We start from the raw sequence: 26,688 nt of genomic DNA on the forward strand, positions 1-26,688 counted from the left end.
AGCATTACTCCCTCCTCCTCCTTTCAAAAATGAAGTTCCTGTTCTGGAGGATTAAAATTGTTGTTCCCCAAATATGCACTGTGTCTCCGAATATGTATTCCCAAACAGCGATGGCACTGTTGTCAGTTCCACCGCTGTTAGTAAGAACTCCTAATACAAGAAACTAAATGCCTTATACCACATAGATTAATTGCTGATGTTGATCTGTGAAATAGAAGATAACAAAGGTGCTGGATTAATTAATGCTGAAGAGAGACTGTAAACATAGAAGCTGTGAAAAATGTAAGGACAGTCAGCTATCCTAGCAACTTTTGGAGAGAGGTGATAAAACATCATACTCATGATGCTCCCATCAGACACATAGGAGCCAGGAAAAAAAAAAAAAACAAACCCAAAAACAAAACCGCCCAAAAGTCTCAACTTTCACCCCCGCTAAACTGGAAGGAGTTGGGTGATAAGGCTCTACAAGAGCAAATGAGCCTGTGCTTTGTAGGTGACCTCTTCTTCCACATTGATCTTCAAGTAGTGGCTGAATTTGTAATTTCTGAGTGGGAAAAATACACAGAAAAATATTTGATAATTCTTCTTACTATTGTTTTATTTTAATGTACATTAAAACCAAAATACCGGAGCAGCATGCTAGTGTGAAAATCTCACCATGTAATCATTAAATAAATGTCTGTCTACGTAGCAGGTATAAAACAAACAAGTATTTATCTAGATCAACATACTCTTTTTTTTGTCAGAATTTCTGTTAAATCCTAATGTTTAAATTGTAACATTTTCTTTTAGCTAATGCTTTAATGTTTGCAAACTGCAGCTACAATAGTGGAGACTACAATTAAAAAACTCCACAAAACAATGCTGAAGTGTTACGGTTGACTTAGAACAACCACAAGAGAATTCTAGCTGAAGTCTTAAAACCTAAACATTAATGTTACACTAGGGAAAAAAAAAAGAAAGAAACACCTCGATAGCTCGTGGTACATGCAATGACTGTCCTGCTCACACACTCTCTGCTCCCATCCAGCACGCAGGCTCTGGCACTTACCTGATGCTGCAGTGAACTAACTCAGCTCTCACCGAGATGGAAAACTTGAGGGGGCAGAGGGAGAGGAAGACTGAAGCAAGTGAAAAAGCTGTGGCAGGACCGCTCATTTCAGTTGCAAAACTATTAGGCTGAGGTCAGCCCTTCACATGGAACCATATACAAGAGCTATTTATCCTTTGTAGTTTGGTGAGAAGCCTAAGGAATCTGCGTAAGCTGGTCATGTCACCAATACCAAAATCCTGTTACAGAATTTGCCAAGTGGAAATCCAGGAAATATCCACCTAGAAGACAGCTGGGACAGTGTAAGAATCACTAGCTCTCTAGATACTTGTTTCTGTGCCAGAAATCAGCCTTCTTGTAGGAAAGCAAACAGAAAAAGGACATGCTCAATTAGTACCATATCTAGAATTAATCCATCTTTAATCCAGATATGACCAGAGGCTGACTCCCTGCTAAGCCTAGGTAGACCCAAGCAGGGCAGCAGCGCTGCCACATGAACTGAGCAGCTCTCACATTCGCCTGCTCATTAGGGGCATGCAGACGCACACAGCGAGCACCTGCTAAAAGCTTGAGAACAGCTGTTACTTCCCGTTGTAATACAAAAAAAAAAAAAATCCAAGAGAGCACAAGCAACATCAAACAGTAAATCAAAGTATGTTAAAAATAGTAAAGAATCACCACAACCATGGCCTTAGTTCCTCTCTGATCCGTACCCTCACAGACAACCATGGAGAAATAAAAATGACACTGGTTGTAAGAATTAATAAAATGGCCTAAAGGGTAAAGCAGCATGACTACAACAGCGCTTGATAATTAAACACAGGCCTTTTGCTTTGACTGTCATAGGCTGGCATCATTTCAGACACAGTGCAATCAGATCCTGAGGGAGAATAACGACTTCTGGTGCTCTGCCTAAAACTCTAAGGACAATTCGAATACAGTTATTAATGAGTCCTGGAGGGAGATACATCAAGATTTCCTTGGGCAAGGACATTATAATTATCAACTCAGGTAAAAGCAAGCTAGAAGCATGAGTACAAGATGGAGGTGGATACTTACAGTCAATGTGGGTACAGACTAATACAGCTCATTGAAATCGCAGTTTTACCAGCCTCAGTCAGCATCTGTTTCTTTCAGCTAATGCTTTAATGTTTGCAAACTGCAGGTATAACAACAGTGGGGACTCCAATAAAAGTCATCAGAACACTGCTGAAGTGTTAAGACTGACTTTTAAAGTGCAGAAGAAGCCCAGGTAAATTTTTAAATTCAGTAGCTTTTGTTAAAAAAAGGCAAGAAATACTCAGCTAAGTTACATATGTAACAAATTTTTAAAGATCTATTGCATTTACGTGTGCCTTTACACTTATGCTTTACAGGAAACCATTAAACCTAATTTCTCAAAACTGAAGTCTCATTCCTTCTAAAAAGTAAAAACTAGGAAAAAAAAAAAAAAATCTTTCTCTTCAGAGTGTACGCATAGCATGTCTTTCTGCTAGTCATCTTTGTTTGGAACAAGCACATATACGCATCTTTCACACCAAGAATCCCAGTCTTTAAGAAAAATCAAATCATTTGAAAGAAAACTTTTACATAGACAAATCACAATCACACAAAGAGATGCTAGCAACTCTTGTGAATAAAACTTCTCTTTTGTGTTTATATCGTTAACGAACCTAATTACATTGTAACACACCATCATCTTAATTATGTTTACACATGCCAGTTCAACATGAGCTTGGACTGTTCTGAAGTATGCCGATACAACAATGTGCAATTCACTAAAACTGTTAAAAATTTTTAAAAAGGATAAAAAGAAAAAAAAAAAAACTATTAAAAAGAAACCCTAAGCAATGCACAATATGACTTAGGCAAAACAAAGTATAGTCAACAGATTTTGGAAAAATTAAACTACTCATGTCAGCAATACTAGAACAGTAATTAGCAATATCTAGACATATTTGTCAAACTTAACTAGAATGAATCCCATAAAACTAAGAATAAAAGATATTGTCGAAAGATGCATTTTTTAAAATAGTATAAATATTACTCTCTTCCCTATATTTCTTAACATTTTTTGCCTCTAAAGTAAAAAAGTGCATTTCATGATTTCTAGTAATTGCCTCTTCTCTTAAGATTTGCATTTTGAAATCAAATCAACACACAAAAGCTGACTTACAAACTCTGAAATTTTCACCTTCCTATCCAGTTAATGACTCACTCCAGAGGAAGCACCTCCACTGACACTTTGTCAACATCACCCACACCTCTACACAACAGCAGTTTAAATCGTCCAATCTGGCACAAGGAAGCCAGTCTGTATTTCACTGAAGTTCTAGCAATTTCTATTACATGCAGTTAAATAACGCTGTAAGTGAAAGCAGACTTCTGCATTACTATGGAATTACAGGATTGAATGCTAAACAACAGCAACAAACATGCCCAAAAAATAACTAGAAATAAACTTTAAGACTTTCCATCTTCACTTACATTTTAAATTACAAAACTTTGATTTCCAACTCAGGAAGAAAGGACTGGATTACTTGGAAAAAAAAAAAAAATACCTGTATCAATGCCTTCCTCCTCTAATTAATTAAACCACTCATCGCGACCCATTTACATAAGGCTTTCAAAAAAACCCTAGTGCAAAGGCATGCTACAGAACACAGTTTTTAGTTTTAAACAATATCAATTTTATTACAGTCAAAATAAGAAATACTTCTAATAATTGCACAAAGCAATCTGTGACTGAACCCTGCCAATAAACTGAATATGAAAATCCTGTTGATATTTTTCTCTAAGAATTCTGCATAATCCTGCTTCCAAAAAATCACTTGTACTTAGCAAGAATTATTTTATTTCTCGATTGCCTACTGATTCTTCAATATCTAGGTCATACAGCAGGCTACCAGCACTACTTGAGAAGCTGCAACGTAAGTTGATGTACTGTAGCCCATGATCCTCCTAGCCAACCAGTGCAGGAAACAGATCAAACAGAAGACACGAAATACATGCAGGTGGGGCTAAGAAGGAAGGAGACAACATTCCAGTTGATAGTACCAAATGCTTCCAGTACGCACAGTATAAATCACCGAGGTTTACATTTGTATAAAATTGCTGTAGCCCACTAATCATTACAGTGTGCCTATCCTAACCAAAATGCAGTGCGATGAATTTCACAAGTAAATCCTTGTGCACCAATAACGCAGTTAACTGCACTAGACGCAGGATTAGTTTTTACCTATCCCTATCTACATTAAATGTTCTCATTTCATTTAAAGCTAAAACACTTTAAATATTTATTCCATCTCCTTCTTTGTTTTTATAAAAATTTTCATTACCAAACTCATACCCATGAGCTGCTCAAACGAGCTGAGTGTTTATTTTTTTTGTGTAATTCAGAGTATCTGCAGTTTGCATTCCATTACTTAGCATGGGCTGCTATCACCTTAAAAAGATACAAGTCACAGATAAAAATCACCTTCTAGGTGTTTAATCACAAACAAGTTGTTATAGTTTGCCCAGTTATTACCTCACAGCAGTTTCCACAGAAAACCAAATGGTAATTTTGTTACCAGTGCATAAAGATAAGATTGCCCACGAAAAGGGAGAGTTTCTGTATTACTTGGCACATGACAAGTATATTAGTCACGTGTGTTGAAGGAGTTAAACTATCACATCATTAATATAATCTGGTAAAAAGCCTTAGCCATCATAATTAAGGCCATAAATTTACATAAATAAAAAAGTAAACAACCCCCTTCCCAACCCAAATCTTATTTTGGAATCTGCTGAATGTTTAATAAAGTGAAAAGCAAAATTAACTATGAACAACCCAGAGCACCAGAAATTAAGATGCAGGAACAGTAGATGCTTCTGAAACATCCAGGGCAGATGGTGAGCAATAACCCAATACCTGCCTTATTTATTACTTTTGTCTTGGGTCTGCTGTAAAACGTCTGCCCATAGATCTGAGACCCAATCCCTTCCCTAGATGCAAAACAGCTAAACGCCAAATACTGAAGTGAATTCTAGAAATAGCTAAAGGAAAAAGACAAAAAATTAGTATTGTAAAGCTAGTGAAGCCCTAATTACTGTAGAAGGGGAAACAGCCAGAGAGATAGAACTGGACCAGACAGATGTCTTTTGGATAGGCCTTTTTAGAGGGTTTGACTTTATGGCCAATAAACAAGAATATACAGAACAATATCAAAGAAAAGCTCTGTGCTCTCATACAAATTACTTGACTACTGAAAAAGTGCTTTCAACAGAAAAAGATCACAACCAACTAAAAAAGCAACTAGTCTTAGGATGACAGTTTATAGTACAGAAGTCGGAAAAACAAATTCCTGACGTAAGATGTAAGAAGGCTTTATTTAAAAAACAAAAAAAAAGTAATAGCGTTTAAGAACTCTAGCATATGTCTTTCCTGTTACAGTTTTAGCTGAATTTCAGAAAACAAGCTTTGTCCAAGTACTCTGCTTACACATAGTCACAAAAGAGTTGAGGCTGGAAGGTACCTCTGGAGGTCACCTGGTCCCACCCGACTGCTGAAAGCAGAGCCACCCTGAGCAGGTTGCTCAGGGTCATGTCCAGTCTGGTTTTGAGTATCTCCAAAGATGGAGATTCCACAACCCCTTTGGGCAACCTCTGCCAGTGTTCAACTACCTTCACAATAAAAAGTTTTTCTTACATCTGAATGGAGTTTACTGTGTTTCAGTTTGCACCTTTCTAACTCTTCTCTGGTCACCAGGCACTACAGAGAAGTCTGTCTTCTTTACACTCACCCATCAGGTATTTATTTATGCACACTGTTAAGATCCCCCTGAACCTTCTCTTCTCCAGGCTGAACAACCCCAACTCTCTCAATCTCTCCTTGTATGACAGGGGCTCCAAGTCATTCACCATCTTTGTGGTCCCTTCAGTGAACCCACTCCAATAGGTCCCTCTAGAGCCCTCTTGTACTGGGGAGCCCAGCACTGCAGTGTGTCTCACCAGGGCTGAGCAGAGGGGCAGGATCACCTCCCTTGACTTGCTGCCAATGCTCTGCCTCACGCTTTGCTGGCTCATGCTCAACATGCTGTCTACCAGGTCCTTTCCTACAAAGTTGCTTTTCAGACGGCTGGACCTCAGTCTGCACTGCTGCACGGGGTTATTCCAACCCAGGCGCAGGACTTGGCATTTTCCTGTGTTGAACTTCAGGAGGTTTGCGTCAGCCCATTTCTCCAGCCTGTCGAGGTCCCTCTGAACAGCAGCAAAACACTCTGGTGCATTAGTCACTCCTTCTAGTTTTGTATTGTGTGCAAACTTGCTGAGGATGCACTCAGTCCCATCAGCCAGGTCATTAATGAAGATACGAAACAGTACTGGCCCCAGTAAAGGATGACTGCTGGAGTACAACACCAGTGACTGGTCTCCAGTTGGACTTCATGCCACTGATCACAGCCCTTTAAGCGCAACAGCTCAGCCAGGCTTCAATCCACTTCACCATCCAGTTATCTAGCCCAGACTTCCTCAGTTTATCAACCGAGATGTTATAGCAGACAGTGTCAAAAGTCTTCCTAAAGTCAAGATAAACAATAGACACTGCTACTGTTTAATCAATGTTAAATATATCTTAAGTCTCTAACATTTTTGTCCTTCAGTAGATACTTAGACCATTTTTTTGCTACATTACAGTAAATCCTATTTGTGTTGTAACTCTAGCCATTACAAGCTGACAACCGAATTACTACAAAATCTTTGTCAAATATACATTATATATATATGCAGAGGCAAGTTAAGTACTACCATATTTTCATGTCTCTAACTTGCACTTCATGTAATCTGTACATCTTTCAATGCATCAGTACTTTAAAATAAATTTTCAAATAACCAGCATGAAATCAAAGGGAGAGGATAACAAAGCAAACAGATGACAGAGGATTGTGAGCAGCTGGTACCTAAACACAAAGGGGGACAACAAGAATGAGGATTGGGGTGGAGGGTAAAGGGAAAGCTATGGGATACACCTCCTGTTGTATTATCTGCATGTAAGACGCATTAGAACTCCACTGCAATTGAATCTCAGATTACTTTTTGCTGGCAACAGTAGACACGTGAACTGCTAGCTGTGGACACAACAACGAGGTCTTAGAAGAAGTTCAAAGAGTCAGGAAGTGGTGTCTCAGAAGCTTTCAGGAGTTAAGGAAGACAATGCATATACCAGCTACAGCTGACTCATACAGACTTAGACCAACGGAGCAGGATGACAAAGCATCACGTGGTAACCTAGAGCCAGGCCTTCTAAAAAAGAAAAGCAATTATTTATAGAATCATAGAATCATTTAGGTTGGAAAAGACCTTTAACATCATCAAGTCCGACCGTTAAAGTAGCACTGCCAAGTCCACCACTTAATAATGTCCCTAAGCACCACATCTACACGTCTTTTAAATATGTCCAGGGATAGTGACTCAACAACCTTGCTGGGTAGCCTGTTCCGATGCTTGATAACCATTTCAGTTAATAAATTCTTCCTAATATCCAATCTAAACCTTCCCTGTCGCAACTTGAGGCCATTTCTTCTCATCCTATCACTTGTTACTTGGGAAAAGAGACCAACATCCACCTCACTACATCTTCCTTTCGAGTAGCTGCAGAGAGCAATAAGGTCTCCCCTCAGCCTCCTCTTCTCCAGACTAAACAACCCCAGTTCCCTCAGCTGCTCCTCATAAGACTTGTGCTCCAGACCCTTCACCAGCTTTGTTGCCCTTCTCTGGATGCACTCCAGCACCCCAATGTCCTTCTTGTACTGAGGGGCCCAAAACTGAACACAGTATTCAAGGTGCAGCCTCACCAGTGCCAAGTAAAGGGGAACAATTACTTCCCGCGTCCTGCTGGCCACAATATTTCTGATACGAGCCAGGATGCTGTTGGCCACCTGAACACATTGTTAGCTTATATTCAGCCAGCTATGGACCAATACCGCCAGAACCTTTTTCAGCCAGGCACCCTTCCAGCCATTCTTTCCCAAGCCTGTAGTGTTGCATGGGGTTGTTGTGACCCAGGTGCAGGACCCAGCACTTGGCCTTGTTGAACTTCATACAATTGGCCTCGGCTCATCAATCCAGCCTGTCCAGATCCCTCTGCAGAGCCCTCCTGCCCTCGAGCAGAACAACACTCCCACCCAACTTCGTGTTGTCTGCAAACTTTCTGAGGGTGCACTCAATACCCTCGTCCAGATAACTGATGAACAGAACCGGCCCCAATACTGAGCCCTGGGGACCACCACTTGTAACTGGCCGCCAACTGGATTTATCTCCATTCACAACAACTCTTTGGGCCTGGCCATCCAGCTAGTTTTTTATCTAGCAAAGAGTATGTCTGTCCAAGCCACGAGCAGCCAGTTTCTCTAGGAAAATGCTGTGGGAAACAGTGTCAAAGGCTTTACTGAAGTCTACGTAAACAATATTAACAGCCTTTCCCCCATCCACTAAGTGGGTTACTTTGTCATAGAAGATCAGGTTAGTCAAGAAGGACCAACCTTTCATAAACTCATGCTAACTGGACTGTGTGATGGCACTCAAGATGATCTGCTCCTTAACCTTCTCTGGCACTGAGGTCAGACTGATAGGCCTGTAGCTCCCCGGATCCTCCTTCTGGCCCTTCTTGTAGAAGGGCATCACATTTGCTAACCTATAGTCAACTGGGACCTTTCTGGTAGGCCAGGACAAGGGATAATGGTTTTAAAATAGAAGGAAGCAGATTCAGACTGGATGTAAGGAATAAATTTTTTACAATGAGGGTGGTGAAACACTGGCACAGGTTGCCCAGAGAGGTGGTGGATGCCCCATCCCTGGAAACATTCAAGGTCAGGTTGGATGAGGCTCTGAGCAACCTGACCTAGTTGGAGATGTCCCTGCTCCTTGCAGGGGGGTTGGACTAGATGACCTTTAAAGGGTCCCTTCCAACCCAAACTATTCTATGATTCTACGAAAGTGGCTTGGTGAGCACTTCCACCAGCTCTCTCAGTACCCTCAGCTGGATCCCATCCAGCCCCAAGTGTCTAAGTGGTGTAGCAGGTTGCTAACCATTTCCCCTTGCATTACTGGGGCTTCATTCTGCTCCCTGTCCCTGTCTTCCAGCTCAGGAGGCTGGGTACTTGGACAAAAACTGGTCTAAGAAAGACTAAGGCAAAGAAGGCTTTAAGCACCTCAGCCTTTTCCTTATAATTTGTCATATTTAGAAGGGAAAAAAAAAAAAAAAGACACCACAAAAAAAAAACCCAAACAAACAAACAAAAAAACACACCAAACAGGACGGACTAAATCTAAACATTCTTGCCATAGAGAAGTCCAGTGAAGACCTGGCAGAAGCCTGGGAAGACAGATCCTAAAGCAGCTCACACCTGTCCATGGGAAAGGCCTGACTAGCGCTATTTGCAGTAAAGGGCAGGAGCCTTCAGATGCCACGCAAATATGACCTGGGAACAAACTGTAGAGTTCAGAAAGTGAATAAAGGTATTACAGTGTGCATAAATACATTTTTTGAAATTTATATTTTAAGTATGGCATTGTTATTCTAAAAAAATGTCTGTGATCAAGCTGCTCTCTAAAGAATTCTGTATTTGGCTGCAATCAAGGCTGATGGTTGTGCTGAATACACTCCTTTTAGCCTAAGTAAAAAAGGAACATTAGGTCTTTTACCGAACAGCTGTAAAAAAAAAAAAGAAAAAGAAAAAGAAAAAAGGAAAGAAAAAGAAAAACACTGTCCAAAGCACTTACACATCAAATCCAGCCAGACCGTGAAGTGTGTGAAGAATTAAGAATCTTATAAATAACAATTATTCAATTAAAGGAGTTGGGGGAAACTGTTGCAGTTATATATGCCTCTGTGTTTTAAGCAGAAAAAAGAAGTAAAAAAACTGCTGTGCCTGTAATCTCAGGAGAGAGGGCTGTGTGGGGTTTTTTGGGTGCTGTGTTTCGGAGTTTCGGGGTTTTTTTTTTTTTTAGTACAGTACTTGCTAGACCGGCAGACTTGAAAACATCAGCAAAATAGCTGCTTGTTGCACTTTGTTTCTACTCTGCTCAAGCAAACAGAGCTCTGTTTACATGCTTTGTAAACAAACAGGACTGCACATACACACACACACACACCAAAAAAAAACCTCACAATCCTCAAATCACAATCTATTTCTCTTCCTGAGAGAAGCAACTTGGCAAAGTCTCAAGTACCAGCTAGCTCTTGGGCTCTTATACTAGAAATAATACATGCCAGGTTTTCTGAATACAGATGTCAGATAGTCAAATATTGGCTAATACACATTATGGGTCTGTGTTTTTCGCCTGCTCAGCTACCTTGCAAAGGAATTGAGCAATCCCTTGAAGTTTGCAGGTCAAATTAACGACTGGCCTTCCTGTCCACCTTGGAGACATTACTCCCCTTCTAAACAAGGATATATGATTGCTTTTTGCCTTTTTTAAACTAGCCCAAGGAATACTTTTTGATTGCTATTATCAGACAGCTCTTTTCTGGACCAGAACGCATGGAGGCAGGATGTCTAGTATGAGCTGGTTTAAGCTCCAAAACCCATTATTATAATTATTATTATTATTATGTGTCCCTGTGCTATCTTACCTTGAATAGGTCTTGCAACAAGCACAGAGGACAAGTTCAGCAGACTGAGTAGCACTAATTGCTTGTGGTCATTGCTGAGCTTTGCCTTCATTAGATGTTTGAGTCTAACATCTCCAGAAAGTTTAAGTTCGAAGCATAAAGTACATATTTAACACACTGTAAGATACCTCACTTTTCCTTTCCAGAAACATAAGTCTGTAAACTGAACAGGAGTTAAGTAGTAGACAAAACTCTGCAATACTTCATTTTCATGAGATTGAGTAGTAGTAGCAGCAAAGGAATTGTGCATTTTGTATCCTCAGCTGATCTCAGTCTTTTGAATGCCCATATCAGATGGCAAAATATCCAAACAGACCTAGATCCAGTTTTAACAGGTGCTACTAGGCCCCTGGGAGACCAGTGTTAGGTCATCTGATTAAAGGCTAATCATCATAGAAACAGATCCAGCAAGGATCAGCAGAAAAACAATAGGTAGAGAAACCGTAACAACCTAATCAGTGAAAATGGAGCACCTGAATCTGCTACCCCCAAGATCATCAATTAGACCATATTCCTCCAGTGTGAAACCCACCAAGCCTAGCCAAGGAGGAAACTCTTTCCCCAGAAACACATTGAAAACAAAAGGTTATTGCCCTAAGCAGTACAGAACTTACGGGATGCAGGGAGTAAGAACATTTTGGCACTGGATACAACTTGCCATGGGATGGTGAGAATATACAAGACACTATGAAATGTTTAGGGGAAGGTACTACAGGCAGAAAAAGACAGGGACAAAGGTGGATAAGGGAGAAACAAGTATGGGAAAACAGCAGGGAAAAAGGTTAAACGGGGCAGGTCCAGTGCAAACGGGTGGCTGGTCAGCGCACTCATCCAACTGAGCCCTGCCCTTCATCACAACAGTCTGTCCTGTAATGTCATTAAGCCCTACTTCTGTCTTCTTTGCGAATGCACTTTCTATTCTGAGCATGTGTGTGTGAACTCAAGCAAACTTGAAGACAAACTGGCCAACAAGTAGATAAGAGGTGTAAGTACCAGCAACTGGAGTGAAAACACAAACCTCAGAGCTCACGGGTCTAGGTGCCAATGCCTGGGAGACACCAATGGGTCAAGGCTTCAGCAACTACACAGACCATTTAAAACCAGTTACTAGGAGGACCCACATAGCATGTGTGCGAGTTTCTGGGAAAATTCCACTATTGGACCTCCATCCTGAGGAGCTTGAAGGGAGGAACAGGACTGAGCTGTCCGTGCAGTTCTTGCTTGAGCACTCTGTGTATGTTTATGTGGGTGCCAGGAAAAGCACTGGTCTGAGTCTCCGTTGATCTGTGTGGCCAGCTGCGCATGCATTTTCTGTATGTGAGCGTGTGTGCATGCACGCACACCTTCTGGGAATAAGTGCTCAGTCTCATTACTGGCTGGCCCTGGGGACACACAACTCCAGCAGTCTTGCGCTTATCTATTTAGCTGGGATAGGAGGCATGCCCCTGGGACCCAAAGCCCTCCTCGTTTGGCTGCCTCTAACAACTGTCACGGCTAAAAGGACACACCTTTAGCAAGCTTCTTAGCAAAGCTATCAGTAACACTCTGAAGGTGAAGTGCATAAATGTGCCTTAGATTCGAGTTCAGGGTAGTCTATACCTGCTTAGGCTGTCCTGGGATCTACTGGAGCACACTCCATCCAGTTTTGCTAAGGCATTCTGTAAACAACTGAGTATTTAAATGATAGTAAAAAAACATATTAGCATTCTCAGGCATCATCCTACTTCAACTGGATGTCCTCTGATGCTTTTAATAGCCCTTGAAATTCCTATGCTCTAAACACATTTGAAAGGAATCTTGACTAGATCTTTCCTATGTGCTTTCTTTTCAAGTCAGGACTCAATAGTACACCATTATAACAGAAGGGTAACACAAATAAAGCAAACACACAGATGAAATGAAGTAGATGTAAATTAAATTACAGAAATATATTTAATAAGTTTGCCTTGGAGAAACTTGTAAACTTATTTCCACAAAGAACAACAGCACCTTTAAATACTATCGGCCTACACAAAAAATCATGCATTCTTTGACAGCATACTATAGCCAGGGTGCCCAAGGAACAGGGTCTGTACTAATTCATCATCCCATTAATCCACCCACTGATATCAAGAGTACTTGTGAGAAAGATGAAGAGTATTTTTCCTTGATCATCAATAATTCCTTTGTAACTTCTGCATTCTTTCACTTCTGTCATGAAACAGAAGCATTCTGAGGAAGGCTGTATTTTTTTTTTTTTTTTGGCTCTCTAGAGTAATACTCTGAAACATTCAGTACCTGGGAAGGAGCCAAGTGAGACTGTTTGTACTCTTTATTTATACTATATGAGAATGAAACATTTTAATTGATAAAAATGTACTTCAGAAACACTGTGGTTGATCATCTTTTTCATATAACTTAGGGAAGTCTTGGTCCAAAGCCCTATTAGTCTTCTTGGAAGTAGACACCTCTCGCAGCTAAGACACCAAGCAGCAGTGGAAATTCCTGATTCTTGTCACATACGCAACAGGAGCTGTCAGAAAGGCTTTATGCTGTCATACCGGGGATGACAAAGCACCACTCTGAGGAAACTACCACACGTGGTCTCCTATGGGTAAAGTAATCCTTTTATAGAAGGACTCATAAAGAACAGAGCTAATTCCAAATATCTTCCATTCTAGTGCATGGCATGGAATAAGCAAAGGTTGATACGTCTGTTTGGTATGTGGGCATGGCAGGAACCGAATGCTTCTGCGGACAGTGGCCGTAGCAGCTGAAGACAACAGACAAGGAGAATCTGCAGGTCCTGATGCTGGATACAGAATAACAAAACAGCTGTTCACTGAAACCCGCAGGAATTTCAGATCCCTTTTCCGTCTCGACAAAAAAAAAAAAAAAACAAAAAAAAAAAACCACCACTGCTGTATATTCTGATACAGTAGTTACAAAAGAAAGTAATACCATCTCTTTGCAGTAATAGTAATGACAAAAACAATTCTCCCTGTTTCTGCCAGAAGTACTATAATATTCAAGCTTTAACAACACAGAACACACACGTAGCTTAAAAAGACTTTCTGCACTAACATGGCCTTCTTTGCCCCCAAAGTATATACAGTACTCTATCCCCATGCTCAGTAGTACCGAGCAACAGAAGTGAGGACAACTCCTTGCCTTCTTAGGAAGACTGTGAACATCCTAGTACATCTGGAGCATAGGAAGTTGCTTCATGAAAACAAAGCACTTAATTCTTAGAATGTTTCATGGTACTCCAATGACATTTTGCCAATAAGAATTAGCTTTAAGAATTTCTCCTCCCTTCCATAGATCTACACTGCTTTAAGTTTTGGAAAAAAAGTCTTCAGGACTAACCAGCACAACATTAACATACAGATGTTTCACAAGCTTTCAACAGAAGAAAGCACGATCTTTTAGTAAGTGAAGGTATCATTAATTTACAGTAATTGGTTTTAGAAGACAACAAGATAAAGTCAGAATTAGGACACACTTATCACTACAGAGAGGATATTCAAAGTGTCTTCTGAACACACTATTAAACAGAACAGCCAAAATTTCACTCAAACAGAACTTCTACTTGGGATGTGGTTCTGTTCTCAAACATTGTCCAATCATGGAATAGAAGCACTAGATCTGACTGACCTAAAGCTATAATCAGATGAGAAAAACTGTGTAGACAAACTTGGTAAAAGAACTAACTGGCACTCCTTCCTTCATAGCACATATAAAGGCAGAGCTTGGAGCTGCATGTTTGTTTCGTAACTGGAGCTTTAAAGAATAAAAATAGAGGAAAAAAGTGAAGCAAAAGAAAGGGAAACACAATTCAGCACTGTTCATCACAATCAGCAGCATGAGTTTGTTAGGTATCCTAGATGAGATGAGTTTCATAATTGTTTTTAAGGTAACAGTGACTGTCTGGATTTTGTCAGAGGATTTACCCAAGCCTAAGGGTGAGTCTTGAAGAACGCACAGAACCACATGGGGCAGACACTGGCTCAGTGTCGTGGTTTTGTGAGTGAGGGGGGGCCTAAGGTGGTAGCTTCTGTAGGAAACTGCTAGAAGTCGCTCCCCTTTGTTCAGTGGACTCGGCCGGGCCTAGGGCGGACCCGCTCCTGGCCAAGGCTGAGCCAATTGGTAGCAGAATGTCCCGTGATAACGCCTCTGTGATAACGTATTTAAGAAGGGGAAAACAGAAAAAAAAAAAGAGAGTAAAAAGAGTGTAAAACTCCTTAGACAGAACTAGGAAAAGACCTTCTGGTCACAACATCCTTTGGACAGAAAAGGTATTTTTCAATCAAACGGAAAGACTGATAGATATGCTGTGAACTGGATATTGATCCCACACCCAACTCACAAGCTGGGATATTCCTGGTAATGCGCTTGTAATACAGAAAATACGCAGCAAAATGGAATGCTTAAATTGGCAGACATTTCCTCAACCTGTTGCTAGGCATCTCTTGCTAACTATATCAATAGTGGATCAATTAAAATATATGTATCACATCACAGTAAATTTACTGAATTATATTAATATTTAAATATTTTATTATTCATTTCTAAGTGTATAATGTGAAGATGCAGAAAACCACAAATGAATTTATCCTGTAACACAGCGAAGCCACAACAGAAATGCAGTCATCTGGCATAGGTACACATTGTTTTACGCAATCTATCACGTAACATTCTCTTACCATCTGTCTAGGGGCCTGGAGTGGACATTTTAGTGAAGTCAGGATTAAGACGGTGATTAAGCAAAAAGTTTCAAGTCAGGAAACAGACTGAATTAGTAACACGAAAAGCTTTGCTTAAAATGATCCCTTACTTTTTCACTGACCTTTTACTCTGAAGTGGAATTGGAATACAAATGTTTACCTCAGAAAGAGAAAGTATATCGTTCAAATCATAGTTTCCCATTTTTTTTACAGACATGTTTTTTTAGCCATTAACTAACTGTGTTCAAATCATCACTAGATTGCTTGAATTAGTTTCCGGTAAACAGTTCTCATACCAGAAAATCTCATACAACCCTCCCCCAGCATCTTCAATCTCTCCCAAAGTTCTCTCGTTCTAGTTCCAACAGTAAGTGCCAAAACACGAGATTCGTGTTTCCAGAAGGTATATTAGAAATCTCCCTGTAATAAATATCTCACAAATACCTGTATGATTAAAAACTCCTAAAGATTAAAAAAAAAAAAAAAAAGAAAGAAAAGTAAAACAAAAATATCAAGTAGTGCACAGAAGATCATCTGAATAGTATGGATACTAATGATATATTTCACTTGTGATTAAATATCAAAGTACATTATTTTCTTACATAGAGTAGAAATTCCAGACAGACACAGAAATAAACAAAGGATATCACTGAAGAATAAAATACTCTTCAAACTCTAAAACTTCAAAGCCTAGTGATGAACTGATATAGGCACTATCAGCTCTAAAATTAAAAAAAAAAAAAAAAAAAAAAAAAAAAGTGCAGTGACCCCTAAAAATATCCCCTCAAGTGAAAAAGCCACTCCACAAGTGGCTGCCTCTACATGTGCTATTTCCATTTTTTTCCTACACAAGCACAACAGCTAGTTGCAGCATTCCTTGTCTCTATATCCCTTTCATACTTCACTTAAAAGCCTCTGAAACCTTTAATATGAAAAATACACAAAATATAGGATTAGTTTTTGTCCAATTCTAGTAATCTAAAATTAAATATTTAGTCTAAGACAGCTATACAGGCACACTGTCACCAAACAGAGCACAGTGGTGGAATTAAGTGACTCCCTGGACAAATAGCTTAGGGCCCACATTAAAGATAGAATGACTTCCTCCCTACTTCTGAGATAAAATAAAACAAATAGCAGTACTAGCTTGCAATTTTGAAAAAAAAAAAAAATTAAAAAATAGGGGGGAGGAATACACGCTGTTCATTGTTATATTATTTTAAACAAAACCAAAAAATTAAAGTTGTATGACTAAATAAAAATTAATTTGAACTGCTCTGAAATGGAAGTTAGGCAGCATTTCTTTCACACTTAAAAAAAAAAAAATAGAGACAGAAGATAGCTAAAGGAAAGATGGTATTTTAAAAATGTGTTTAAAAGTTAGTGGAACTGATGAAATAGTTGCATTACTCTGGTAGTTATTTTTTTGTTTCAATGTTACATAAATAGCAATAAAATTATCTTAGTATCATCTAGTAATTACTCCAAAACATTTATCTGACCCATAGCAATATCAGCTGATACTGAATGCTATGAGGTGATGGTTCTTCTGCTTTTAAACATGTATTTTAACCCCATACTTCATTACAAGTGACACTTCTGCAGAAGTAGTACATCCACAATTAAATTCAATTAAAAAAAAGGAAATCAGACACACACAAAAAAGAACAGGAAAAAAAAAAATCCCACATGTTCCTAAACTTGCAGGAATCCTTCAGCATCATAACCTGTTTGACAAAACCTCTTGTATTAACTAACAGTAGATCTCTTCTTAGAAAATGAAGCAGACTGTATTCAGTCTCCATCTCTTTACTTCCTCCTCATTTTAGATTTTGTCCTCTTTTACTTTATCCCTGACTGCATTCTTGGGATGACCTGATGAAGAAACCACATAAAAGCACTGAGAAATACATTAATTCACACTGCAAAGATAAATTACAAAGAGAGAGGGGTATATGCAGCCAAAGGAGGAGAAAAAAAAAAAAACGCAAAAAACAACCCACAAACCAAAACCAACACAAAACAGTTGTCCTTAAACTTTGCCTGCACCACCCCACCCCAAATACTTCTACACGTTGAAAAACACCAAGTTTGCTGCCCTACTGTCATTTGAAACTACCTTCCCTTTCTGTTATTTATAAAACCCTTCAAAATAATGAAAATTGAATTATACACACATCAGTTATCTATTTTAAGACTGCTTATGAGTAGCTGCTTATGAGTTGGTTTTTTTTAAAAAAAAAAACCACCGAAGCAGAAATTTATTTTAAGGAAATATGCATACGCAGCCATTCCAGAGAGACGGGAAAAGAGCAGGTCAAATACTTCAGATTTATCAGCCTTGCTAATAACCTTTACGAGTAAATACCCTGTGGTCAAAATGCATTGCTATGATGACATAAATTTAAGAATCCAAAATCAGAGCTAAAAAAAAAAAAAAAAAAATACAGAGTTCTTTGTCCTAAGTATGAAAAATACTATATATACATTAGGTTTGCAGTCTAAAGAATAGAAAGTGATCCAGGTGGAAGAACTGACTTTTCTCAAAACGAAACAGAAATTTGCAAAGAATCCCACAAAGCCCTTAAAAAGGCAAAAAAAAAAGAAAATCTGTACAGCTCAAAGGATTGACTGTACTTCACAGGAGAAGAGTAACTCATACAACAGAAATGAAAATATTTTTGCTTTCTTGGAGGGTCCTTGAAGGACCATCCTCCTCCGTCTGGCTGCTGCTACTTGCTTTCTAATGACATTTGCAAGGCCTGGACAAAAACCTCAGGCAGCATCCAGTGAAACAGGAAGAACATGGGGGTACATGGTAGTTAAACTACTACTTATGAGCTAAAGAAACCAGGTGTGTGTCACTGTAAGCATGCCAGAGGAAAACATTTCCACGGTATACTTAAAGCTCAGACATCCAAACAAATCAATTCAGCGTAACAAGTTTCAGCAGGTTACCTGATCCACCGTAACCGTCCATGTGCACACGCGCATCCATAGTTACCCAGGTTACCTTATCAACTAGGAACGAGGACTTTGTCACAGGCTGCTAACACTTACATGGGCAGCCTTAACCACTTATAAATCTAGGACTTACAGATGCTGTCCGATTGTATCTGTTTAACGAAATATCCCGTAACACATCAAAACACAATTATCTCATCCCTCAGCTGCAGTTACAGCTTTTCTAGGGGGTAGGTGAGGGGAAAGGAAGGATGAATCTCACTACGAGAAATGTCTCAGCTCTGTATTAATCTACTTTTCAAGGCTGTGATGATGTCTTTAACATCTCAGAGGATGCTCAACAAAAGCGTTCACGTCACTTTCTTGCTAAGGTCTCCTAAAAGCCTCTTAAAAACATAACAAACAGCTATCCTCAGAAAATGCTACAGGATTTCTAACACGTTGAGCTTCCACAACAGCCAAACCATCCATCATATTCCAGCTTCCTTGCCATCATTTTTTCCTCCAGGATAGGATAACATGTTGAACTTGCCAAGCGAGCAGGAAAACCTACGCTAAACACTGAACTCTCTTGTAAAAACAAAGATCAACCAAAGAAACAGGCAAGTGATGGCCTTCTCTCTCATTCCTTCTCTATTCTAATTTCATCAGTTTCTGTACATGCACAGAGCAGCTCCTCTCCGCTCCCCTCCCCTCCTGCTATCCAAGCACAGTCTAGCAGCCTCTGCTTGTGTGGAAAACAAGAAAAAAGCCATGGGCTCTTTCGAATCTTCCACCCAGCATTTTCACCTGGAGAACTCAAGATTCTCAAAAAAATCCAACCACTAGGAGGAAAGGTAAAAAATTGATAACAAAAAAAATATGCAAGTATGAATTCCCTTTCTGTGTTTGTCACAACCGTGCATATTTTCATTTCTGTATGGTATGAACACACACTGCAATTTTGCTATAGAGCAGATTGTGGACAGTTTTGCAGTTCAGACACTCAATACTACTTTTTTTTTTTCTTAAAAAACATCTTAGACAGTAATTTTGAAAGGGCCTTGAAAAGAACTGGCAGCTAATAGGACAGACAGCACTGTTTCATAACAGCTTGCAAAAAAAAAAATCAGTCTATTTTTAGATAGGTGGAAAGAATGTGGTTTTTTAAAAAAAAAAATCTCAGATAATATAAAGTTTTTTCATTTATAACTGACCACATAAATTGCACAGCTGATGTGTCAAATCAATCTCCAAGTGAACAGTACCACATATTCAAATCCTCAAAAGAAATCTATGTGCATTTACAACATTCACATTTTAATCTTTATCGCAGGATAAAGATACGCATCATGGTCTTATAAAATCTTACTTTTTAATGGATAACATTTAAATGGATCTCAGACAAATGCATCCTTTCCTAATTATGGATTATAATCCTTTACAAGGACATATTCATCTAGGACTACCATTAGTTCAACTATGAACATGTTTTGCTCAAAACTAGACTGATCAGTTTTAGGGTACTGCATAAAACTAGTACTGATAAAATAAATATCTGTATTATAAAATGAATTCCCCCCACAGTAATGCCAACAAAAGCCTTTCCAAAAACAAGTTAACACCTGTTTCCTTTACTGTTTTCACTCCATCATCCCCTCTGTTCTCACCACCATTTTATCAGTCTTGTATTTAAAAAATTTAGGTATCAGGGTGGGATAGAGGTAGACAAATAAGCATTAACATTTTCTTTCAAGATTCTTAATTTTGAATAAATAAATAAAATATCTCTCAAAGATCTTCTTATATTTCTCCATTTTGGAAAGGTGACTTAACAACCTATTCCCCCCCACCATTTTATGTATCTCTCATTGCTGATATTTTGTTATACTACAGCTGATGAAAGGCAATGCAGTTGCTTCTATGTATCTTACACAAATATAAATCAAATTAAACTGCTTACTTTGTTTTTTAAAATCATGCATGCCACACAGCACTCATTCATTTTGAAAGATGTCTTCTAGCCTGTTTCCTTAAGATAGCTTTCAGTGCATTACTGTCTTTCTATGCTGAGCCATTCAATGAAATGTACTTTAGATAATAATTTCAGCTAAACATACAGTTTGAGTGCTTAAAATTATTATTTTTTTGCTAACATCCAATATTAAGTGGCAAAATAGAATATTTAGATGGTCTTTTGCATACAGCCAAAATGATTACTGTAAATAATTTGAAAAAAAAAACCAAAGATATTCCATTGCTCTGGATTTTGGTAATTTTGAAAATAAAAATTTATCTTAAAATTCAGTCGCAAGTAAAACAGAAGTGAGCGTGGCTGGATCATTTGAAATCAACGAAATAATCACCAGGAGTTATCTCACGTCAGAAAATTTAATGTGCATTTTGTACCTCGAAATATTCCTTTAAAACTAAACAGCTACTTGAAATTGTAATAATCTGATTGACAGATAAAATAATTGCTTTAAAAACACTTCTGAGTCATTTTGTCCTTACCTGCAGGCACGAACCATTACTGCATGCAGCGACTGCTCCATTTCCTAGCACAGACTTGAACAAGGCTCACATCTATCTCACAGAATGTGACTAATTGGAGGATCTGCGATTCCTCAGCTACTTTGCAAAGGACACTCCCTTTCCACATAACAGGACACGAAACGCTTCACCAAGTTATATTTCCTATGCATCTACACTGAAAGGAACCCTTTGCAACCGTGGAACGGTTTCCTGCAACACAACAAAAACGCGAGGTCTTTAAAAACGGATTTGGAAATCGAGATACTGTTGCATGACAGTGAGAAGGAGCGAGGTCTGCAACACCAGCACACAGGAACCAGCAGCCTGCTGTAGCATGATCTGCATGCTGCAGCCCAGTAGGCTTCCTTAAAAAAAATAAAAAATAAATTAAAAATAAAAAAAAATGCAAAAACGCACACAGCTTAACCAAAAAAAAGAGAGGCTCAATTGGTACGGTACAATAACCAGCATGCAATACGTAAACAATACCAGCAAACTTGACACGGAAAAGAAAAAAAACCACAGCCCTGCGCCGCTGCCTGGCAGTGCCACACCATGAAGGGTTCATGCAAGCGATGCAGCCGTACCTTTCTGAAGAGGACGACTTCTCAGAGTTAACTGACATCAGCAGCTCAATCTTCTGCTTGATTTCTGGAAAAATCAGAAAATATTCACAACCGAGACCGCCCGCCCTCGCTCTCCGAACTCGTGTTAACCGAGCGATCCGATTCCCCCGAGCCCTTTTGTTCGGAAGGAGGCCGCGGGAGCCGCGCTGCCTGTGCGAGGGCCGGCCCAGCCGCGCTCTGAGGGGACGAGGCGGGAGGCGGCGGCGGGCCCGCCCGGCCGCCGCACATGACTGGGCACGGCGGCGGGCGCAACCATTCCGCCGCCGGGAGGGGGAGGATGGGGGGGGGGGCGGCTCCACTCAGCCGGAGCGGACACGGTTACCGGGCCAGTCCCACCGCCACCGCTGCCAGCGGGTGCGCGGAGCTGAGTTTCTGAGGGGGGAAAACCTGAAATAAGGGATTTATGGCGCGGATTGTCTTCGCGGTTGGTTATCTACGCCGTACTAGACACCCTCGGAAACCTTCAGATCAAAAGCCCTGAAAAATATGGCTCTTTGAATCATTTTTGTCACAAAGAATGAAGTATTAAATCACTACTTTCATGCATGGGTTGGAAATCAGGCATGGAAAACGCTACGCATACCCAGATTTTATTTTTCAGTGCTCTGCCTCTTGATTTCCCCCAAATATAATTTGACAAGCAGTATGTAGTTTTCCCTCATTTTTAATATAAACGTTAATTACCAATCTAGCGCTTGTAACGAAGGAGCCGGCGCGCCCGCCAGCCCGCCCCGGGCTGACACCGCCGTGACAGAACCGGCCGGGCTGGGCAGCCCAGCAAGGACAGCTGGACCCTCCGCCACCCAGGGGCAGGATCCGCCCCCCCCCCCCGAACTATGGGACTACCCGAAAACGGATCCACCGGGACCTCTGGAGTCAAGGGGTGTGTGACCCAAGAAAACCAACTTCACGGGTGGGAGCATCACTTTGAGATCCCCGCCTCGCCAGGGACCATGGTGCCACCTGTGGAAATGCTGGCGAGATCTGTGCAACGGTAACACTGCGTCCGCTTGTTCACAACCAACATGAACCTCAGCTATTTGGGATCAACCATTGCACACCACGAGAGCTTTAACCTGACTTCTTTTTCTTTCTTTACATCTATTTCAGATAAAGCCTCGGAAATTTCTGAAAACAAGAAAGAATCTAAATTAGATTTTTTTTTTCCAAAGCTAAAAAAAAAAATTGTTATTACTGCTTCATAGAATGATAGAATGGTTTGCGTTGGAAGGGACCTTTAAAGGTCATCCAGTCCAACCTCCCTCATGCTCTTGTTGAAGCCTTGCAAGTCAGTACTGATCGTCACTGGGATAAGCGTATGCCACTCGTTCTTCCCAAAACATACAGACTAGAGAAGCCTCCAAAAAGAATCTCAGTTCTTGCATCCAAAGTAGATGCTTCTCAGAGCTTTCAAGAGATTTCTTTGAAATGTCCATATGTCCACAACTGGCTCCACTGGGACCATGTTAAACTTCCTTTACCATTGCCCATCCCAAGTGCTCCTCCAGTCACAGCAGCTACAAGGAGACTTCTCTGCCTGCCCAGACTCACATCCCAACACAAGCAGAAGTTCAGCTGCCACAGGAATGTCCAAGCTGGTAGCTCGGAAACCTCCCAGATTCTGGGCAGCTCCAGAGCTGCAGGGTGCTGGAGAATAAGCTTGCTGGTATAGTCTCTTGGACCTTATTACTGGAAGTCCACGGCAGTTCTCGTTTAGGCCACGTGCATCTTTCCTTCTGTGCCTCATTTCTCCAGCTATCAAGAGGGGATGACAGCATCAACAACACTCCCTGGGGTACTGGGCTTTTTCAGTTAAAAACTAACCCAACAACCTATGATAAAACACCAGTTAGCACCCCCAAACACCAAATTATCTGGTTTTGTACTCAGCACAGTCTTGAAAACGGCTATTAAGACTGGCTACTAGAACTTAGAACAGTGGCCAAGAACTGAAAACACTGAATATCCACCTGATCACTGAAAGACCACTCACATTACAGTAAAAAAAAAAAATTCTGTCATGTCATTAAGAACTATGCTGTACTGCATAAAGGCTTCATGAACAGGCTTAATACCTCTGCATTTTCAGCTACACAATCACACTGTTACTTTAAACCAGATTTTTAGTGCAACATTTGACATTGGTGTTGATCATACAAATTATGCAATGCATTGGCTATATTGTTACTTTTTTTAAAGATTGTTTTAAACAAGTGGAGGAAGGCTAACCCTGTAATATTAGGGTTATCTTAACACAGTATTTCCTAACAAATTCATGTTTAAACTGTATGAAGGCAGTGCAAAAGATCAAACAGACCAAAAACAGTGGCATGGTGCTCTCAAAAACATCTACTGCAGGACTCAACCAGGTATTTGGAACACTGCAAAAACATTTCTCTGAAAGAGACTGCCTTCAGGAAAATTCAGATAAAAATTACTTTGACAAATCTCTGAATATTACACAAGTTAAAAGAAAGTATATGTACTTTTTTTCCTTTAGGACCAGCACACCTGCAATTTCTCATGGATTTTCTCTTCATACTCTGACTCAACACGGTTCAGTAAGAACAGAATGCTTCACTACATACTGTCATAACACATTTGTGTTGTCAGTACTAAAAGCCACAGAAATTTTTGTGGGAATGAGGAGACTAAAGGTTAGGACAACTTTGTGGAGAAAGCTCTGAAGTTCTTTTCCGCTACCACAGATCCTTGACACTGACTGACTAAATATGTTCCTCAATCTCATAATCCAACAATTCTTAAAACTCCTTCTGAAGATGCTTAACCCTGTTAAAATTTAAAATGGATGCTATAAACAGATTTTATAGCAAAACAAAATCCACAAAGCTTGGAATAAAGTGATCAACCAATCCCTTCCACAAGCAAGCCTCCAGATAGGCTCTTCAATGGATGCCTAGAGATTACTACACTTAGACTTTATTGCTAACAGCACACTATAAGATGTTAAAAATAAAATCCAAGATACAAGTTACTTCACTGCAAACTTGAAGTCCCTAGATGCTCTAAGAGATGAACAAAGACATTTCTCTCTGATGGTACTCCAGCACGTAATTTAGCTTCACATTTGGCAACAGAGATTTTTTTTAATATAGCAATAAGAAAAATTTAAATAAAATGAGACTTCAGAGAAAAAAAAAAATCTAGCATCATTAATGGAGTGTTCCATTTCACAAGCAGATAAAACTTCCATCACAAGGTTTTGGGTTTTTTCTTTCTTTCCCCTCTCTAGTTCTGTCCTGTCAATTTGAAATATTTTCTTACTTGGGATTTACCTATCTTTTGTCTCTGCTGAGATTTTTGCAAGTGGACCCATTTTGTTCATTTCAAAAGCAAATCTGTACCTTTACAGATCCATACTGCACCCCAAGGTCAGGCTGATACCACCATTATCACTCCTGATACAAACCTAATCATGGAAATAACATAATCCAAATAAGACAGATGAGTTTTACATTAAGTGTCTTTCAGGCCATAAGAGAAAAATGGCTGCAGAAATAGCAATGTTATCACTTGTTTATTTTGATTATTTATAAATTACATATCCAGAAATCTGGGCTCATTTACAGAATTTATTAGAACATACAAATTGCACCCCAAGTCCAAATAAAAAAAAAAAAAAAAAAGAAAAAAGCCCTCCAAATGGTGGTTACCCTACCACCGACACAACCAGCCTTTGCAGCCCAGAATAATGCAAACTAAAGTAATATTTGTTACGAAGAAAAACAAGAGCAGCTCTTCCTGAAGGCCTCTTGGTTCAAGCCCCTCTGACCTGACACACAGAACTAACACTTCAACTTTTGATTGACCTCAAGTGCTGTGGCACAGAGGTAAAGGCTGGGCTACTTAGGACCAACATTCGTCACCAGCACCTTTAATGACTTTTATGAGTTAAGTAGGTAAGTGTATTGATCAGCACACAGATGTACAGTGAACCTCTGCTTAGCAAGCAAGCACTTACGTTCTCACCAAAGATTTTTGGACTGTCCTAATTTCACAGGCAGCAAAAAGATAGCACTGTAAGTAGAACCACATCCAGAGGAATAGATCGTATCACTCTGGCTGAAAAAAGATGAAAGTGAATGAAAATTAGTGCCTGCAAATCCCAAAGCAGCAGCTAATACAATAAATTTCCCAAGCTACAAGCTAACAATAAATTCAGGTATAGGCAGCAGTATCATTGTCACCAACTCCTCAATCATTCCATGCACTTTATCATCCCACTTTGAGTAATTTTATGTTGTGTACAAATCAAGTGGCAGACAATTGGCTCTAATTCAAGACCTGAGCAAAGCAGATACACTAAGTCTCTAAAGCCATACTATTCAAGCTGCAATTGAAAACAAAAAACAAGCTCAGAAAGGCTCTGCACTGCCCAAAACGGCTTCATAATCATCACAGTTTTGTTTTGTTTTTTTTAAAACAAAGCAAAGCAGAGACTAACCATTTAGAGGAATCTGTGCTCACAGGTTTGGGTTTTTTTAGCCCAGTTGTTTGACTACTCTGAGATGTTCAGGTGCAGGTTGTGGGTTAGATCAGAGAAAAAAGTATCAGATAAAATTAAAATGGGAAGAGATCTCCTTTTAGAGAGAGATCATTTGCTCTGCCAAAAGAGAGGAGACAAGAGGGTTGGAAAAATGGAGAGGAGAGCCCTACAAAGACATGCTAGCAGTTTCTAAACTCAGAGGATTTGTAGGAGAGCATCATGCCAAAGGCAGCAAGAAACCTGAAGTTTCCACAATGAATCTAGAACAAACTACCTCAAAAAGGATAACAGAAGAATCTCTCCAGACAAGCCAAAGAAAACAAGCTACTTTATTTCAATAACGTGAAAGAAGAAGAAAAAAAAATTTGATATGGAAATTGGGAACCTTTGAGGAATATCATAGAATCACAGAATCATAGAATTGTTTGGGTTAGAAGGGACCTTCAAAGGTCATCCAGTCCAACCCCCCTGCAAGGAGCAGGGACATCTCCAACCAGATCAGGTTGCTCAGAGCCCCGACCAACCTGGTCTTGAATGTTTCCAGGGATGGGGCTTCCACCACCTCTCTGGGCAACCTGTGCCAGTGTTTCACCACCCGCATTGTAAAAAATTTCTTCTTCATATCTAGCCCAAATCTACCCTCTTAGCTTAAAACCATTACCCCTTGG

General features: G+C 39.8%; 1 protein-coding gene across 6 annotated transcripts in view; it reads right to left on the reverse strand.

Moving 5' to 3' along the window:
• SRPK2 (SRSF protein kinase 2) overlaps positions 1-26,688 on the reverse strand; it is a 151,045-nt gene that overhangs the window by 77,822 nt on the left and 46,535 nt on the right. The window contains exon 2 of one of the 6 annotated variants that reach the window (XM_086746274.1): positions 21,475-21,538. The exons of 3 other annotated variants lie outside the window; for them this stretch is intronic. In XM_086746274.1, coding sequence (XP_086602400.1) covers positions 21,475-21,512 — 38 coding nt within the window. In that variant the 5' untranslated portion in view covers positions 21,513-21,538. Of the gene's footprint in view, positions 1-20,866; positions 20,962-21,474; positions 21,672-26,688 lie in introns of those variants that run through there. 2 more of the 6 variants (XM_086746302.1, XM_086746266.1) reach the window with 2 other exon arrangements.

Source organism: Chlamydotis macqueenii, chromosome 1, assembly GCF_036417535.1.
Source record: "Chlamydotis macqueenii isolate bChlMac1 chromosome 1, bChlMac1.mat, whole genome shotgun sequence".
In the NCBI taxonomy this organism is placed as follows: Eukaryota; Metazoa; Chordata; class Aves; order Otidiformes; family Otididae; genus Chlamydotis; species Chlamydotis macqueenii.